At 39.7% G+C, this 20,438-nt stretch overlaps 1 protein-coding gene across 1 annotated transcript; it reads right to left on the reverse strand.

Moving 5' to 3' along the window:
• Positions 1–1,152: 1,152 nt before the first annotated feature.
• On the reverse strand, positions 1,153–14,414 carry RAB23 (RAB23, member RAS oncogene family). The gene is made up of 7 exons (XM_054279543.1): positions 14,296–14,414; positions 11,918–12,119; positions 11,029–11,114; positions 5,726–5,882; positions 4,278–4,360; positions 2,626–2,718; positions 1,153–1,787 (listed from the first exon to the last, which is right to left on the reverse strand). Exons 2-7 carry the CDS (start codon positions 12,070–12,072, stop codon positions 1,648–1,650), a joined length of 714 nt encoding a protein of 237 aa, XP_054135518.1. The 5' UTR covers positions 12,073–12,119; positions 14,296–14,414; the 3' UTR covers positions 1,153–1,647.
• Between the last annotated feature and the right edge of the window lie 6,024 nt (positions 14,415–20,438).

The following is a 20,438-nucleotide window of genomic DNA, read 5'->3' on the forward strand; positions in this document are numbered from 1 at the left end:
TAAACATAAAATACAGAGTTCAGAGATCTTTAGTGTTTGTGCATAACTTGCCACTCACTCCTCTCCCTGCAGACAGTGGGAATAAGAATACATTTCAGTTTTCATACTCATTGACTTAGAAACAAAGTCAGTCAAGCTTCCTACATGAATTCACATAGTGAAAAGTCCTTCCTTCAAAAATATACAGGATCACTCAACCAATTTTCATTCTCATACACCATTTACAAAATTATTAAAACTCTGATTTTTTTAAGCAGCAGATTTTGCATTTGTCACTGGCAGACTTGTAGAAATCTTAGAAAGTTAAAATTATATCATACCATACAAAAACATGTAAACAAAATGGATAGTTTTTAAAAGGCATGCATACTCTTGAAGAGGATTATAAAGTGTTCATTTTTGCTAAATAAAAGGTATCTTGCTTAGCATCTTTAAAAGCACCTTAGTGACTTAGGAGCCTTAGCCCAAATAACCTTGAAGTTAGATTTGGACTCCTAAACATCTACATCAGTTCTGTAAAATTACTGAAGAATTTTGAAAATTTTTTGCCACGTCTCTCATCTTGCAGAATTAGATTTCCTTAACTTTAAATCTGAGACAACATTCAAGAATGTCTCCCTAACATAATCAGCTGCAATTTTTTGGATCCCTGTAACTCAGTTTATGGTATCTATGGAAAAAATTTCAAATAAGATAAATACTTTGTAACACCACTTTGAAAATTCCTTTTTCATAAGATGACACAGGATACAACAATCAAATTTGAACAAGAATATGATTATATGTTCCTTCTGAATAGCTATTAGTGTTATTTGTTCAACCTGTTAAGACTGAGAAAAACAAACTTACAAAACATCTGTAGCATAGCATTAGGTAAAAGGGAGCATTTTTGGCACCACACATTTTTAAATCTAAGCTTTTAGGCCCGAAGTATAGCAAGTTAAACATACACAGTGACAGCTTGGAAAGCCTCATTTGAAATGCAACATTTTTAAAGGACAATTAGAAGATGCTATCTGATGATCATTAGCTGATCTCCAAGTAATGTACACATTGGAACCAAGCCTAGATATTCATCCCAAATGTTTACATAAATACCTTAGCACATACATATATAATGCAAGGATCTTGCACCCACAGAACTGCCAGAATCCTGGCAGAATATTAATGTGGTCAGGCATAAAATGAAGTAGTGTTTTTTTGCTCTTCATTTATCTTGTTAAGTGTCCTGACTAACCAATTCTAATATTTTCTTTGAAATTTAGTTTCAAGGTTGCTACATTACCTTGGGCCATAGGGTTACAGTCCGTACCTATACGTGTAAGTATTATCCTTACATTAAATGTGCTTTGCAATTCAGCAATACCTAGTTCATAGCTCTGTAAGTAATTCCTTGAGAAAGGAAAAGCTCACCCAATCTGTACAAAGTGCACGAGGCAGCCACGGTTCTGTGTGTCACCACCAGGTGTCTCACGGCACACAACAAACCCACGGCGTCAGCAAGTTCATCAAAATCCACCCTCTGTCTAGGAGGCACAAGATTTGCTAAAGCACCGGTAAAAATACCTCTACAGCTGGCTTTATTCTGTAGTCAATTGCACAACTTCATCCAATTCTCTGAGCTGCTTAATTTCCTCCAAAAGTGGTCTAAGGTATACTGCAGTTGCTAAAAGGACTTCTGTTTTTCTTGGTCCTCTGTTTGTTGGGTTTAAGGTTGATGACACCTCCACCATTAAGAGTGCTAGAATTCTGGTTGGGGTGGCTTCCACCAGCTGTATTAAAAACACCTACAGAATTCAGACAAGAGAAGCATTTGCATTTGTTTACTGCTTGCAGCATAATACATGAACATTTTAGACGCAGTACCTGGTAAGGCATAGCACAGCACCTCAAATGTATGCACTAGCTTTAAATCTATTTTGAGTAAATTTTGCAGCTAAATTGGAAGTAGAGGCAGTTGCAATTACTAGCCAGGCAGTATTTAAAGCTGGTATGCACCTATGTAATTGAAGGGCAGCATATGTACTCATCTGTGTATGTGTATGTTACTAACTGCACAAAGTTGTGGTTAGTCGAGTAACATAACAGAGAGATGTAGATTTAAAATTCAGAAACTTTGTTGATATAAAGGTAAGTAAAAGACTGGAATAAAAAGGGAGTGCTTTAAGGAAAATAAATTAACTGACTCAAAAAAGCTTTAAAGAAGAAGTACAGAAGTTCAGTGTTTTCTTACAGAAGGCAACTTCCAAACACCTTCTGATTACATGCCAGATTCTTTCCCCATGAGTCTTTTAAGTCCACACCGAGATGAGCAATGCTATGTAATGATAATTACATTAAAAAACCCAACAAGCATCCTTCTCAAATCCTTGCACAATCTTGTTTAAATGAATTTAGTAAAAGGGCACTTGCCAAGCATTAGCTAGAAACTTCTGTGCATCAGTTTCGCCATCTTGTAATTTGAAAGTCACGAAGTTATTTTACAGAAAGAGATATCCTAAGATATGAAGGTAATAGTTCGACTCTGATTCACTTTGTATTAATTCCATAAGGAAACATATGAGACCATAAGCTTTGATGGCACAAAATACTGTTTCTAGGGATTTTTTATTATAGTATACATACCAATCTTGTTACTGCTTGTATGTACTATTTCTGAATCTTCTGCTGTTTGTTGCTTGAGCTTTTGAAGATATTTATCAGCCAAATACTTAAAAACTGGAAGGTTAAAAAAAAAAGGTACATTACAGAATGCTTAAAAATAATAATAATCATCATGCCATTATATCAAAATTCTGTATGGTGAAAAAAGTGCATTTCACATCCCAGGTTTAGCACAAGCTGGTGAGTGATTCTGGGCAAGCCTGTGTGCCTGAGCAGAATCCCGGTCACTCCAGTGTCAGCCCAGCTCTTACAGATTGCAGTACTGAAGTCCTGCACAGAAATATCTCAATGCTCTTATATAAAAAAAAAAAAAAAAAAAAGGCACACACATATTGCCAAATGTTTCAATTGATGCAACTTGAAACTTGTTACAGTCCTGTATTCAATATACAATTGTATACAATATACAATACATGTATTCAATATACAATTAATGTAGGAATTTTATATTTATATACACACACACATATATATATATATATATTTTGCAAGAAGCATTAGAAAAACAGTAGTCATGTAAAATAATCTATTAATAAAACTTGGCAACAAGGTTTTTCTAATTAATTAATGCTACTCTCATTTCTATTGGCGTATATAAAGTTGACCTAGGAATCTGAAAATATATACAACTTAAACAGAATTTTCAGAACCTATATGTGTTATGATTATTTACATTTGTAATGAAACTCATTTAAAGACGATACAAAAGACTTTTACATTTTCTCTTGCAAATTTTTCCCATGGTGAATGATGTTAATATAGAAGAAACAGGGAGTTTACTAATAATCTTGGCTAATTAAACAAGAATATATCATTAGGGAGTCTAATACATGATTATTCAAACCCAGTCCACAAAAGACATAGACTCAACATTTTAACACTACTCTTATGAAATTACGTACATTAAAAGTGGTACTTAGGAACTAATCAAATATCACCAGTAGACAAAACACTGCAAGAGATGCAATCTTTTAATGTACTTTATCTAAATAGGACTAAAATATAAAATAATTGTTTCTATAAATTACTTATTAACTATTAACAATTACAAAATAATCTGTTCAACAGTTTTTATGTTGCAATAATTGAGCTTCTACTATGTCTATTTGTTTTAAAAGCTCGTGCTTACTGCCAGTCATTAGGACTGAGGAGCCATAACACACTGGCACTTGTGAACCTCGCAGCTGTGTGTGTTTGTGGAAGAGAAAGATGTGCACACAGAAATGGGCCTAACCCACTGAACACATGTAGTTTTTAACTGTGTTTAAGGCGTGCTGCGATGGAATATAATGAGGGCTGCCACCGTCATGCAAGGATGTGTAAGAGCCAGCTGGCTCTAACCCGGGGGGATGCTCAGGCCGTGCAGCAGCGGCAGGACGGGACACGACCCCCGCGGCACCGCCTGCCTTCGCTCACGGTCAGCTCTGCCTTCATCCACTCCCTCCCGGCACCGCCTCCCTTCGCTCACGGTCAGCTCTGCCTTCACCCACACCCCTTCCCGCAGCACCGCCTACCTTCGCTCACGTTCCTTCCTTCACCCACTCCCTCCGGCACCGCCTACCTTCGCTCACGTTCCTTCCCTCACCCACACCCCTTCCCGGAGCACCGCCTACCTTCGCTCACGTTCAGGTCTTCCTTGACCGACGCTCGGTAGAACCGCACCTTCAGCTTCTTTGCCAGCGCTTCCGCCTCCTCACTGCACAACACAAGACGGCTTTGTAAGGCCTTACTTGGCTCATTCCTCAGCATTTATTCTTATAAAAAAAATGCTTTGCTTTAAGTTAAACATGGCAAAGTAGGTTGAGAAATTCAAGACAGTCAAAAAATACCTAATCCTTAATTTCTTTACAGTATCTCCACTATAAAAAGAAGGTATTTTACATGCAGTGTCTTTATGACTCAAAGGAATTCTTTCCAGTATTTATTGACTTCATTACATAAAACTTCCCAAGGGTTCAAAGAAGTGTGTCGGTGAAACCAAAAGGAAGGAGGCTGTAATTAACAGCACTATCACTGCAAACTCTAAACAACAACAAAAATTAATCCTTAAGCATATCTTAATGAAGCAGTATGCTATGCAATCAGATGAGTGCACAGATGAAATAAAGAATTAACTTTCTTCTGTGAAGTGAAAAAGAACTTATATTAAAGTTTAAGACACTTACGAATACTCCCCTAAGGAAAATCAAATCATCAGAAAGATTATGTTACTGAGGCTGACAGAGTATTCTGAGAACCAAACCTAAGTGACATACCATGAATAAAGGAGGAGTTCAAATGCAATTTTGCTTTTCCTTTGAAAAATCCTCAGAATTCTTTGCAGAAGAAGTAGAAGCTGATTTATGCCATCAATGATAGCAAACAGACAACAAAGAAAGCCAGTGCAGGAAACAACAAAAAAAGAAGAAATACTTTAAATCTCTCAGGAAGATGATAGAAATTGAAGAAGTGGAGAATGATCAACTTGATCATGCACTATTTTCTACATGAAATGCTGTGATAAATAAACACATTTGTTAAGCTGATTTTACGACAAGAATGAAATTGGTCATACACACACACAAGGGCAGAATGAATTGATAAAATCTGTAAAGAAAAATACAGCAAGGAAGATTCAGCACCATGCAGTTTGAGAATATTACCACATACATATTTCTACAGAGTCACAATGTTTTGATAAAAATGAATAATAAAAAATGAATTAAAGAAAGCAAAGAATATTAGCAAGCATTTACTAGCCGAACAGACAATGTGCCTTCAATGGTGCACAGCACAGTTTAAAGGTAACTGAAATTTAACAGGAGAGAAAATCTATAGTTTTAGATTTTTAGGGGAAAAAAGCTCCTAGTTTTGCAGCACATCTGCCCAAGTGTGACTATCTACAGTCATGCAGCAACACCCACCCCGTGTGCTTCTAAGGCATGTCTAGACGCAGGACACAGGTAGGACAACCCAGATACTCTAACTCTTCACCACAAACTCTCACAGACTTCATTTTTTAAAACTTGTGAATACAGGAGGCACCTATTGATCTTTAAAAGTACTACAATAGAATTCCTACTTCTTTATGCAAGAGTCATCAAGAAGATCAATCTTATTCTGCACAAGAACTGTGGGAACGTCTCCAACTTCAGTCACAACTTTTTGCTTCCAGGTGGGGATTGCTTTGAAGGACTCTCTGTCAGTTGTAGAAAACACAAGAACACAAGCCTGGGCTCCTAGAAATATACAAATAAATTACAAATACACCCAAATTAGCCAATAAACAATAGAAAAAATTGTAATTATTTAAAATATGAGGGATTTTTAAAGTTTTTCCCACAAACATGCACTTTTACTACAAGTTTGTGTCAAACTGCTGGTCATAGATTGCCTAAATGAAAATTCATTGCCATATTACTTTGATCATTACAGCCATCTTTTTGATGACTATGGGTCTGTTACCTTTAAAGCTAATTCCAGCATATTGAATGTATGCAGGGGAAAGGAACAGAAGGAGGTCTGGAAAGGCTAGAAAAGGGGAAGGGGAGGTTCATTTATTACTGTTTTATAGACAGATTAATGGAGGCCAGGAGGCAGATTTTTTCCTGTATACAGCATCTGTAAAGCACATTTCACATTATTTTTTGTGGTACAGTAATCTGGATTCTGAAAAGCAGAAAACTTTAAAAAGTTTTCAGATGAAGTTGTGATTATTTCAAATAAATTGTTAGTAGCTTTTTTGGGAAAAGAAGTGTGCTTCTAATTAATACTATCAGATAGTCTAATAATTCTATCAGAGCACGACAATAAATTATACAAAACCCTTTGTTAACAGTTTTGTAAATAAACAACAGTTAAACTTCATGGATACTGAGAAGGTACCTCCACAGCTGAAATATTAGTGTTTGGTCTTTTAACTGTCCAGTAGCCCTGTGTTATTCTTCAGAAAGTGCTTTTCTTTGCACACTTCATTATTTATATGCCTTCAATGTGCTAGTTATTTAGTAACAGAGTATGAAAGGATAGATAGCCAGTGTTTTTGAGACTCTAGCATAATCTTGTGGTGAACATCTCCCATTAATGTCATACAGCATGAAAAATTTTTCATCAGTATGGATTTTATTTCTGAGTTTCATGAAGTATCCCTGATTCCTGTTCTCTGTTTATCTTTCTATTTCTCTAGCACAAAGCACACAAGTTCTCTTACTAGGTTTGCTGTTATTTAGCTTTTTAAAAGCCAAGTTCAGAGTCTATTTCCAGAAAGATTTCCTATGCTCTTTTGCTCTTTAACATTCTTCCATATGCATACTAAGACTCTTCTGGTATGGTTTTATACAAAACAGTAAGAACTGCCCTAAGAACTTCAACTGAAGCTCTACCAGTAAAAAAGCAGCAATGCACCCTTCCATAATGTCTGCTATTATTTGTGTTGTAAAACTGTTTTTTTCCCTACTGTCCACACTGTACTCTATACACAATTATTCTGATGCAATTCCTGCAGCAAAGGTGTAAAATACATTATTCCTTCCAAAGCAGGTTAGTTTGCATTTGCCTATTATCTCACATAGTAGCATAATGGAGATGAGAGCATTTATTAAAATACTCCCACCATCTGTAAACATCACTTTGTTCAGTTTCAAGACCAAGAAATCCTTTGTGAAGTTTCCAAACTAAGACACCTTCACTTCATCTTTCTCCTTCCACCCATTCCTTCTGAATGCTACCACAAGTAACAGTAAGTTTAGAGGGAAAAGCCCTGGCATGTGGTAAGTAAAGAGAAGGTAGCATACTACATCAGACTTTATTCAGTTTACATATAGTATAGGTAGAATGCAGGCCAAGGACAGTAAAAATACCTCAGCTTGCCCATATTCATTTCAAAAGGAAATTATATGACAGGCTTTAATAAAGAGTCACACTGAAATATTTTTGAGGACCTTCAGGATTATTACAACAAACAACAGTAAAACAAAGTGTCATCAACAAAGAGAAATTCTATACACTCGTGTTATTGTGTATTTCCAAACATCTGCAAAAGTTTTCAATCACTGGATCATAAATGTCAGACTTAACTAATCCAATAACTCTGTAAGATGCTTATTTAAGAAGAGAAGACAAAAGTAGTTTTTCTTCTCAGGTTCAATGCAAAACTGCATCAACTGTGATCTTTCTGAAGTGTGCTGCAGTATGGTGCAGAAGTTAGTATGGCAACAGAGTTCAACAGAAGACACTGCAGAGAAGAGATTTTAATATGCAAATTCTTTTCATCTTCAAGAAATCTGCTAAATACTCAGTAATTTTACTGAAAACATAAACAATTTAAGAAATTATATTATCCATCTAAGAGTTCTAAGGAGGACAAAAATAGACAAACCTTAGAATTTAACCACATAAACACCTTTTTATGCAGGCACTGACAGTATTCAAGAGTCAGTACCATTACTATGTCAGTCATCCACTGCTAATGGAGTCATACACCACCTCTGTCATACAGCAGATTATGTACAACAGGCACCAGCAGCAAAGGCTCAGGATCATGTCAAACAGGAACATAACAGCTCAGGATGCTCTCAATGAATATTTTAAATTAAAGTTCCTTTGTAAGAAGCTGTTCCAAAAAGCTACTTTAAAGTACTGAAGAAAATGACATTGTGTGCAATTACTGCATTGATAATTCCTCTATATTTTAAAATGCTTCAACTGCCTGCAGAATCACTGACATAATATTTATACCTAGAGCAATTCAGAAAAGAATTTAGAGACTAGTGCTACTTAATTCAAGTAAAGCATGAGCTTGTCAGCTGAATTTGCCTCAGCAGACTATCCTATCCACATAGACTACACATTTTTTTCCTTTCATAAAGGTACAAAGCCTTTGTAATAGAAAGTGTAAGGAAATTCCTTGCCATGAGAGGACTCTCACAGGCTTTATACCTGACCCTACTCATTTCACTCAGTACTTTGCCTCAGCTATCCAAGCTACAACAGAAAGCACATATTCCCTATAAAACTGGTGGTGACTTGTTTAATCTCACACTGAGATCAAAATCCAGTATTATCATCCAGAAATTCTTGTTTACTGCTGATGTTTTAACTTCTGTGGATCCTGCCTGTCTTTGATAGAACAGACCCAGCAGGATTTAATGTCTCCCTGACAGTACCTAAAATAACTGTACGAGAGCCTTCCATTATCATATTTGCTACAGACAAATTAACAAATGCAAATGAAAGCAATCCTATGAAGGCTTGATTATGAAGAATGAACTATTTTGCAACAAAATGAGGATCATGACAATTTGACTAATCAGCAACTGAGTAACACACTAATGAGCAAGATGTCTGTCTTCCATCAAAAACCTAGCAAGGATATTCAAGATACACCAGTGGTACTAGAAGGAAGAAGATACATGCACGAAGAAATTATCAAATACTGCTTTGAGAAACATTTGACTTCAATCACATAGAAGCTGCTGAGAAGATGCATGGGACAATACAAAAAAGAACTTATTAAATATATACAGTGCTTCCTTCAGCTCTGAATTTAGGCTGCTGTACTCCTTGCACTGTGTGACTGTGGGCATGCAACTGCACTGGCTGCACACACTTGCCTGCACATAGGAAACCACACAACAAATCCAGTGTCAGCTCCAGTGCTCTTTCTCTGCAAGGCTGAATGAATTTGGTCCCTGGACAAGAAACACTCAGACAGGCTCTGAAGCATTCCTGGGTGAGCACTGAGGAACTGACAATACACAGTGTCCCAGGGGAGTACATAAGCCCCAGTGCAATGATAGTGGGACAGTGACCTATGGGAGAAGCAAACCTTAAATTAACAGCCAGCATCTATCTGACCTATCTTAGAGGTGCCCTCCCCTTATTAACAATAAAAGCCTGGCATTTCCAAAGTAAGCTTCACTTTTTCTTCTATAATAGTATGATTGCTGAGGCTAGACCAAAACTGCACTCCAGGCTCTTCCAATTTTCCTCATCCTTCATGAGTCAAAGTGTAGGGTAGAGCAGTCTCTGCATCTGACACCTTGAACTATTTATTGCATACCCATCATGCTGCTAGAATGTGAACAGGCTGATTGTGCTGAGAGAACTTCTGTACAAAGAACTCCAAGCAGAAATCTAACAGCACTATGCTGGGCTTGAGTCATAACCACGATTTCAAGGTATTAGTGCAAATTTTTTATTTTGTTTTTAAACCAGCAGGTTGCTTGTGGTAAGTGAGGCCAGTAGCTGTAGTCCTGAGTTCTTCTCAGTGCTCCATATTCTAACCTATCAGTCCCAGTAATTAGGAGAAAAAAGTCTTTGGCTTGAAACAACTGGGGAGAGCAAAGCACACAAGAGGAGCAAAGGCCAGGACAGTGAAACGGAAGCTCCAAGAGAATCAACTACTATCATCCAAAATTCGTATGCTCAGCTTGTCAGCTGGAAATTATTTATATCCACATGACAAAAGAAGACCTTTTTCTGATAGTAGTCAGTAGTAATCATCAATCACAGGCAACAACAGGAAGCATCACCAAAAACCCCCACCAATTAGCAAATTGATTATGAAACATAAAACAATCATAAGACTCTAACACCCTGAAACAGCCTGGCATAATCATTACTTTATCTCCAAATAAGGTAATTTTATACCAGAGCAGTATATTTTCCCCCCATCTCAGGTAATTAATTTGCAAGAACTGAACAGTGGTATCTTTGCCAAATCATTTGTATCTCTCCCATTAAAAAAAAAAAAACCAAAGAGATGTATTTACAGAACGATTGTTAAATTATAAGCAAAGAAAGCTTAAGTACGCAATTTGAAACAGGTTAAATAGATAAGCTGCCTTTACACAAATAATACAGTTTATTTGATACAGTTCATTTGAAGTAAATACACTTTTGTTACTGCTCTTTAATGTATTTGAGGCACACTGTACTAGCAAAAGAACTCTTGTGCCCTGTAAACTGTCTTTCCAGGATGACTGGTGGATTTCCCCACCTTGGATTAATTCCTATGTGCCTCATCCACAGTTTTTGGAATATTTACAAATGTGTGTCTCACAGAAGTAATGAAACACTTTTAGAGGGATAATACACATTTGCATCTGATTGTCTGAATGTCTACACTCTGTCCAGTTTCTGTGCAGACATTTGTCTCATTTCATTCAATGTTTTCTAAAGGGCACTAATGCATAAAGTGCACATAATTAAGACAAGCAACTTGCACAAAGAGAAAAAATACTTAAGAATTGAAAAAGCTGAACTAAGCATGCTTTGCACACACATGAAATAACTAAAATTTCTAATATAAAGATATGAAAATATTTTAGAGATGTGCAGACCAAGAAAACCTCAACTACCAAACAACAAACATGGCATTTTCACCTCTATAGTAGGCCTTAGTTATTGCATCAAATTCCTCTTGACCTGCAGTGTCCCATAACATTAGCCTGACATCTTCACCATTAACTCTGAAATAAACAAGACAGTTTTGTCATCAATACAGTAACAGGAACAAATCAAAGCAAATGTCATGGAAATACTTCTGTTTCTACACTATAGGAGTAATCCAAATAAAATTTAACTGGATTTAACATAATGCAACTTATTATTAATATTCATTCACCTTCATAACATACTATGGCAATAGTCCCTCAACTACATTATATCCTCTTTACAGACAATCTGTATTATATTTTCCTCTTCCTCTACATTTCCCTCTACAGTGAAAAATAAGATAGACATCAAAACAAAACTTAGGTGCCTGAGGAATGGTGCTTTTGCCTTTTTCATCAGCTTGCAGAACTTACAGAATTTTCTTACTTCTCATTATCATACAATTTTCCACTTCACCAACATAATAGGGTATTACCTGCTCATACTGCATAAAGACACTTACTCATTTTTTCACAGTAATTTTTTTCTACATTAGCTAACAAATTTGTGTAATTTTTTTATCATAAGCAGTTTTACTTCTTCACAAGAAATCATTAAAAAAATTAAAAATAATCAGCTGGTGGTAGAATACAAAGCAAACTTGTCAAAGAGCCTGGTATGCCAGATATTCCAGATTTTATTTATAATTTTAAATTTTGGATGGAGAATAAAGGATATAACTTTAGCCCACAGTGCAAGAGAGAAAACAACTCCTTTTAGTGTGCTTCAGAAACAGCAGGCTTTGTTTTCCAAGCCTTCAAAGTGTCAGGATTACAACAGAAAAGAGAAATAGAGAGAGAGGTAAAAATCAATAGTATGTCATCTGTTTAATACATACTGGATCTGTCTTTCCAGGAAATCTACACCAATAGTTTTCTTGTAGTCTTTTGTAAAAATCCCCTTGCAATATCGCTGAATCATACTGGACTTCCCAACAGCTCCATTTCCTACTACTACCACCTTGATGGCCACCTCCATATCTTCTTCCAACATCTTTGCGTCTCAGGTGACTCTCTGGTTTATTCAGGAAACTACTGATTCTGTCAACAAAGTAAATAGCTATTATGTTCATCAAAATGCTGTGAACAGAAAACAAGAGGCAAGATGATCACACAGATTAGGGTGCATATAGATAGTACAATTTCTTTCTGTCTTTGTCACAGATTGCTTAAGTGACCTCCGGCAAGTTATTTAACTAGCTTTGCTTTGACACTTACAAACTGAAAATTAATAAAAATTAGAAGTAGAGAATAATTTATTCGGCTTAATGCAAAGATATTTCACTGATGTTTTGGTGGCTTTTTTTCTTAGTGAGGAAGAAATGGAGGCACTGAACTACAAAATCACAGAATCGTTAATGTTGGAAAAGACCTCAAAGATCAGCAAAGTCCAATCATTAACCCAACACTGCCAAGTGCTAAACCGTGTCCCTAAGTGCCACAAATACCTCCAGGGATGGTGATGTTGCCTCACTGCCCCAGGCAGCCTTTTGCAATACTTGATAATTCTTTCAGTGAAGAATTTTTTCTAATATCCATCCTAAAACTCCCCTGGCACAACTTGAGGCCATTTCCTCTTGTCCCATCGCTTGTTACTTGCAGATGAGACCAAACCCCACCTTGCTACAATCTCCTTTCAGGCAGTTGTAGAAAGCAATAACATTTCCCCTGAGCTTCCTTTTCTCCAGGCTAAATGACCCTAGCTCCCTCAGCCATTTTTCATTAGACTTGTGTTCTAGACCCTTCCCCTCACTGCCCTTGTCTGGACACTCTCCAGCCCCTCAAATTCCTTCTTGCAGTGAGGGGCCCAGAACTGCACTCAGGATTTTGAGGTGTGGCTTCATCAGTGCTGAGAACAAGGGGACAATCCCTGCCCTGCTCCTGCTGGCCACACTATTGCTGATACAGGCCAGGATGCCATTGGCCTTATTGGCCACCTGAGCACACACTGGCTCATGCTCAGCTGCTGCTGACCAGCACCCCCAGGTCCTTTCCCACTGGGCCCCATTCCAGCCACTCTATCCCCAGTAGCTCTATATGGGGTTTTTGTGACCCAAGTGTAGGAGCTGGCACTTGGCCTTGTTTCATCTCACAACTGGCCTTGGACCACCAATCCAACCTGTCCAGATGCCTCTGCAGAGCCTTCCTGCCCTTCAGCAGACCAACACTCCCACCCAACCTGGTGTCACCTCCAAACTGACAGAGGGTGAACATGATCACTTCATCAAGATCACTGGTAAAGTTATTTAACAGGACTGGCACAAACACCAAGCCCTGGGGAACACCACCAGCAACCAGCTGCCACATGGATTTAAATCTACTCACCACCACTCTCTGGACCTCCATCCCTCAAATGTATGCCTCACCCAAACTTTTCTCTAGGGAGCCTGGTTTTATCCCTTTTCCCTTTCACATCTAGTCTAAGACTACTTCAGTGAGTCCTACTAACTCTTGTAAAGTTTCCTCTTTCGAAACAGATGCACCCAATCTACTGGCAGCAGGCAGGGTTGTTGTGTAGACTGACCCACCACCAAAAAGATCAAAATTCTGCCTGTAACACCAGGCTCTTCCTCTTTCTTCCTATTTCATTCCCTGTGAGTGGAAGGCCAGAAGAGAACACTGCTTGTGTTCCCGCTCCCTTAACCAGCTGCTCCAAGGCTCTGAAGTCTCTCTTGACCACCCTCGGACTTGCTGCAACTTTACCACTGCCCACCTGATAAAAGCTACGTTTCCCCCACGTTTTGCCGTGCCGGGATATCATCACAGCAACATTTTACAGCTGCAAATTTCCTCCCAAGAATGAGATCACGCTGCTTTCGAAGGAGGGGAAAATACTCCCGTTTTAAAGGCTCTGCCCATCACCACGCTCACACTCGTGCTGGCAGGGCGCGGCTATCCGATCCCTTGGCTCGGCTCGCTCGGACAGATAATGTTTCCTGCCGGCATTAGCAGGAACACAGCCGGCTACCCGGAGCTCGGCAAGCCCCGTTAGCACCGGGAAGCCGCATGGCCATTTTGGGCGAGAACAGAGGCAGCCACCCACGAGTCTCCCCACAGGGATCCATCCCACCGGCACCTCCCGGCCCTGCCCGAGGGGCCACGCCGAGGGTGGAGGCTTGGCCGCCCCGGCCCCTGCCGCAGCCCCGGCCCCGCTCCCGCCCATGGCCCGGGGCGCCCTGGCTCCGATCCCCGCCCGCCCGCGGCCCCACTCACCAACCCCTCACGGAGCGGGCGGCGCTCCCTCCGAGGGCACGGCGGTGCAGGGGCGCAGGGAAGAGTAGACGGAGGGGAGGGAGAGGAAACCGCCCGCTGGGGCCGACCCAACCCGGACGCACATCCCGGCTCCCCCGGCCGGAAGCGCCGTCAGGAGCGGGGGCGCCGCTCGAGGAGGCGCCTGTCCGCTGCCCGGAGCCGCGCCCGGGGCTGGGCTGCCGTCCTTGTGCGCCCCGGTCGGGCTTGAGGCGAGGGAGAAGTTGCTTTTGAGGGGTTTTGTCTGGGTTCCTGAGGAAAGATCCGGACATGGGTGTTCTTCTCCTTGCCTGCGGGTGCCTTCATCCCTCGTCCACTCCCTATACATCGGCATTCCTCACCACATCCTCCAGGGAAAACAAACCCCTGTGATCAGCCACGGGTTTTCCTTAGGCTACCTCGGAAGGCAGTTGCCCTCCTATGTGTGGCACCCTTTGTTTTTTAACCAAACTGTGCCCATCACCGTGGTCTGCTAGCTCCCAGGCTGTATAGTTAACAGGATACGTTTTGGCATAACTATAGACGTGGTAGTCTTAAAAATCTGAAATTTTACCTTACTTAACCCCTTATTTTCGTTTTTGGCTGGCTGGTTTTCTAAGTTAAACTGCTGAAAGAAGTCCACTGCCTTAAATCCCCTTCCCACACTGCAGAGCACATCCCTGGCTGGGATGGTTGCTCTTGGTGCCCCCGGCCCTCCTGCTGCTCAAAGGTGGCCAAGTAACACTCAGATATTGCCAAGTGTGGTTGATGAAGTCTGCCTTCCACAACAGAGCTCTCTGTGCCTGTCCTGTGCTTCCCAAGGCAACAGCTTTGTTCTAGCATCAGTTAGGTCCCTAAATAAATACTTTTTGGGTTAGAACATTGTGCAGTTACATCCCAAAGGAATAGTAAGATTTTATGCATGGTTTCCATTTTAAAATTTATATGTTCATTTTGCTACTGCTCGTAGTCTGAGTCTGTCTGATGCCAGGGTTTCTCTGTTCCAAAAGGCCTTGAATTGGAGACCCTTCACATTAAGAGAAATTTGTTACCTGCCTAATACCAAAGTAATATTTTGGAAGTGTGCCTTATTATACTTCCCTGTTTTCATCATGGGAGACGTTAGGGTGTGGCTGAGATTCATCTCACCTAATGCCTACATTGTAAACACTTCTATGGTATGGTTCACTTTCAGAATCAGGAAAAGAAAGCATATGCATATGGATCCCTGTAGCTAGGCAGGTAATATATTTGCCTAGTTGCCATGTTTGTACTACTTCAGAAATTTTTCAGGCACTAGAGTAATTCATAATTGTCACATTTGTAAAAGTGGGAAAATCAGTTTCTTGTACAATGAGTCATGTCCAGACTGTTGTTGAAGTAAGTTAATGTCTTATGTACGACTGATATAAGCTTATTTTAAACATACTCTATTAGGTAGAAGGTGTACATTTACTGTATTGTGTGGTCAACATCTTAGTTTTGGAAGCACTAGTTCTCTGCATTATAAGCCTTGCATTCAGATGGCTGTCTTTGCAGGCACTTGCTGATGGAAAGCAGTTTAACTGTGGGACACCATGTTATGGGCATTTATCCCAGATACCTTTGTAAGTATATTTACAAAACCTAATAGAATCTGTTCTATGAAAATAGACTGCCCTCTTTACACAAACATCAGTAAAGCTGTTTAAGTAGAAATGAAGATGGCAGAAAAAGATGCTCTCCAAGAGTGAAGCTGGATATTTTGCATTTGAGCAATCAGAAAACTCTCGGGCATAACTGTGAAAAAAACCATCACAAGGATAATACGTGAATTTGCTTAGAAATCTATAGAATTTTCCTTTCATTCTCACAGAATTAAACTGAATAAATCTGTGGCAAACAAAACCTTGTATTTGATTTGAGTACGGGCAAATAAGTGCCAATATTTTATCTGAGTAAAAACACCATGTTAAAGTAAACTCTTGATATTTTTATATAAGGGTACAGTTTCTTCACTCCTTCCTTCCTCCTTTCTTTTCTTGTTCTTTCCCTCCCTCCTTCACTTGTGGCTGCCTGTCCTTTCTGTGCTCTGCCTTATCACTTTCTAGTGAAGATCTAATTTTCTCTGAAATTCCCTTTAAACTATTCATTAGAACACTGGAATCTGGAGCTGGATTGGGTTAATTCCTGTGAGGACAGCAACTTTAAGCCACAATTAAACAGTTCTTCCCCCACGCTGTGTGGCCTGACCAAAGCACCCCCCATACAGTCTTAGTGCTGAGCCTCTCCTGTGGGGTGAGGGTGCAGTGGCCTCGCTGGATTATGGTGTCTCATTGGAGCTGCTGGAACAGGGACTCAAAAGCCACAGGGGGGATTTGTTGATATTTTGCTTGGAAAACTGAAGTGTGGATTTTTTTTGGGAAACAGAGTGGAGGGAGAAGAGCTAGAGGACATATTTTTGGCTGCATGGAGTTTAGTCAAATGCTCAGCCAGATAGTTGGGGTATGTATTTACTAAGCCTCCAATTAATTAAGGCAAATTTATTTGGGACTAAAAGTGCAGACTGTAACAACTGGCAAAATGCAAAAGTATGCAAAGTTGTTAATTGTACTATAAAAATAACATAACTTGTTTTCTGAGATTTTACTTAGCATTTTAATCAAGAATGGCTAAAATTTTCATGTCTCCTGTGAAGGAATCAGATATTAATAGAAAAGTAATAATTTAGTAATAGAGTAATAAATATACAGTCCTGAGAGTAGTGATGAGTCTTTCCATGCCTACATAGTAATTTCTTTTGTTCTCAACACATGATGTACTATACCTTAAAATTCAATAGGCTTGTTTTAAATAACTGCTGAAAAGAGTAGCAATTATGAGTTATTTAGTTAAAGAAGTTGATTTGTACAGTGCAGTAGCTTCTTACTCCATAATGCTGAGGTTTTTTACATTTGCCTTCTAGTAACTGTAGATTTCTTTGGAATGTTTGTGTTTGTTTTCATACAACATGATGAGCTTGGAGGAAAATTTATGTGTATTGAAGTTGGTGTATATGTTTAATAATAAATGAATTTTTATAAGGAAATAATTTGCTGTGGGAATGAATTAATTAAGAAATCATTTGGTCAAGCCTTCTCTCTGCCCAAGTAATCTGAATCGTGTTTTTACCAATATACTGGGAGGATATACAGGAGGATTAAAAGATACAAGTTAAATCAGTCACAAGAGGAATGTGAACTAGATTTCAGTTTTCCAAATTATAACTGAAAGCACTGAGCAAGTAAACATAAAGAACTGCCAAGATGTGGCCTCATGCTTTGTGTGAGGTTGGAAGGTCACCAGATGATGACTGCTGGGGTACATGGTGCTCAATGTTCTTGTCTTACCCTCCTTGGGGGCAGACAGCTCATATAACATGATGACAGGAGTGGGCTGTGGTGTGAGAACTTAACTCTTCACCCTTTTCACCCTTGCACTATTTAAGTTTTTAGCACACTTTTTGTGTCATTGTCACCTAATTGGCTTTTGCCTTCTGATTGTGATGCCTAGAGAGGCTGATCTGGAACAGAGGCTGGACAGAGTTAAAGGAATAAAGTAGGTATTTATTCACAGGCCTTTAAAGAATGCACCTTGGGCAGTACAGGATTCTGCCCAAGATGGACCCAAGACGGACACAAATGGATGACTGGTCACAAGTCTTCACGCTTTTAGAAGTTTTGGTCTATTTACATATTGGGGTTAATTGTCCAATTACAGCCTCAAGTTATGAAGTCCCATCCTCTCAGCTTGCTCTCCTCAATTCACCTTTGTTTATGCTTTTTGGGCCTGAGGCTGTAATGGCTGCCCTTGGGTCTCAATCTGGAAAAGGATTGTTTTGTCTAACTAGCCTGTGAAGAGAACTTGCAAGCACTTTGTGGTGGCAAACAGCAGGCCTGTATAAGGCCTTGCAGACTGAATCCTGATTTGGTCTCACATAGCAGGGAGAAAGCTAACAGCCCTTCATGCAAACAGAAGCCTGTAATGGCAGCAAACAACTTGTTTCCCTGCAAAAGAATTCTACAGATTAGGGCTGTTTTCTTGCACCTGCTTCAACAATCCCAACCATCTCAGCGAAAGAATGAAAACAATATATCACAAACAACTCTTTCTTGCATGTAGACACCTTGTACAAGACTGACCATTTACTACAAGGTAACAGCTTGTTACTGACACACACCTCAACTGGGGATAGACATGGGAGGGTTTATAAAACTCTGTATAAAGGGATGTATAAAATAAAGTCTTAGCTTTTTTCACCCCTTGAAAGAGTATCTCGTCTCTCTGAAATGAGGTCAACAGTGACAACACTTTATATGAAGTTCAGAATCACACACTAAGGTGGTACAGAATCTGAAAATACCAAAGCTAAAACTTAGGGCATCATTTGTATCACCATATTCTCTATAAGGTGCCATGCCCATCACTGCCCCTTGGCTTCTAATTTGTGCTGGCTATGCTGCCCATGAAGCTATGCGGGGGGGGGTTGAGGACCATTAATATCCTATAGAGTAGGGTTGATGGCATCACAGATGTCATTTTTTGAATAACTCTACAGTCCTCCAAAGGCACATATCACCTCAGAAGTGAAAAAAAAAATGCTTATATGTAATTAGAATACAAGGTCCATGCTATTACGTGCCATTATATTTTTTGATCTACTCCCTTCTTGGTAGTGCATATTCAAAAATACCCTCATAAACATGTCAAGAGAGCTAGATGTAGTGAGTTCAGTCCCTGTCCAGCTGCCATATGACTGGAATCCAAGGTTTCCCTGGTCCAGAGATGAGTGCTCAAAAATTTGACCTTTATACAAAAGATCTCTGAAGGCGGTTGATTTTTTAATCCTGCATAAATCATGACACTTTAACACAGGAATTAGATTTGGTGCCTAAAGCCATTAAAATAGACCCATACAAGAGAAAATGTTTTAGGTACCCCTCTTTCCTTGTCATTTGGGCTTGCCTGGTTCAACCATCACATTGTGATAGCTGCTGCCCATCTGGACTGGGGACTGTCACTCTCAGTGTAACTCTGGATCATTTAATAGATAAGATTAGGCTAATGCTAAAGTTCGTTTGTGACCTTGATCTTAGAAAAGTTTGAACAGAAAAAGATGAAAGATGGAGGCCCAAGAGAGACCTTGCAGCACACCCAGCCCCATGCAGCTGCTTACTCACACCTTACCAGTGAGATGGGGGAGAATCAGAAGAGCAAAAGTGAAAAAACTCATGAGTTGAGATAAAGCCAGTTCAGCAGGGAAGGCAAAAGCCACACACGTAAGCAAAGCAAAACAAGGAATTAATTGATCACTTCCCATGGAGAGGCAGGTGTCCAGCCATCTCCAGGAAAGCACATGTGACTTGGGGAGACAGATGCCATGACCCTGAATGTCCCCTCTTCCTCCTTCTTCCCCCAGCTTTATGTGCTGAGCATGACACCATATGTATGGACCCCTTTGGTCAGTTGGGGTCACTTGGGGTCAGCTGTGCCAGCTGTGCTCCATCCCAGCTCCTAGCACACCTCAGCCTCTTGCTGGCAGGGCAGTAGGAGAAGCAGAAAACTCCTCACTCTGCAAGTGCTGCTCTGCAACAGCAAAAAACATCCCTGTGTTGTCAACCCTGTGTTCAGCAGAAATCCAAAACACAACCCCATGTTAGCTACTGTGAAAAAATCTATCCCAGCCAAAACCAAGACAGCACATTACTGTAAATCCCAGGACAGCTAAACAGGTATTTTCCAAAATACCATTGGAGTCAGCTATATAACTTAAACTTTCAAAGAAAAATAGACATTGATAAAATTGATGTCAGCTAAAATGTCCCTGAAAATAGGAGGAAATTACTGTGTAGCTGTCCCCTGCAAAGCACAGTAACCAGGCAAAGTACTGCAGCTTGCCTTGCACAGGAAGGTTGTCTATAGCTCCTGTCAGCAGAGTGATTGACTTTCCCTGCCAGTGGCTCTATTGAAATTGATACAGCTCACACTTCACTTCTGAGCTGCACTGAGAATCTCTGAACTCCTGCTAAATAAGCAAACCATAGCTTCAGAGGCAGCAGTAACTAGTATGTGAAAACTCACCAGTGACTTCCTTCTAAAAATAATTTGGGCTGA

The sequence above is a fragment of the Melozone crissalis genome, unplaced genomic scaffold (genome assembly GCF_028551555.1).
Source record: "Melozone crissalis strain CALT ecotype California unplaced genomic scaffold, PUWL_Pcris_2 ptg000027l_1, whole genome shotgun sequence".
NCBI classification, from domain to species: domain Eukaryota; kingdom Metazoa; phylum Chordata; class Aves; order Passeriformes; family Passerellidae; genus Melozone; species Melozone crissalis.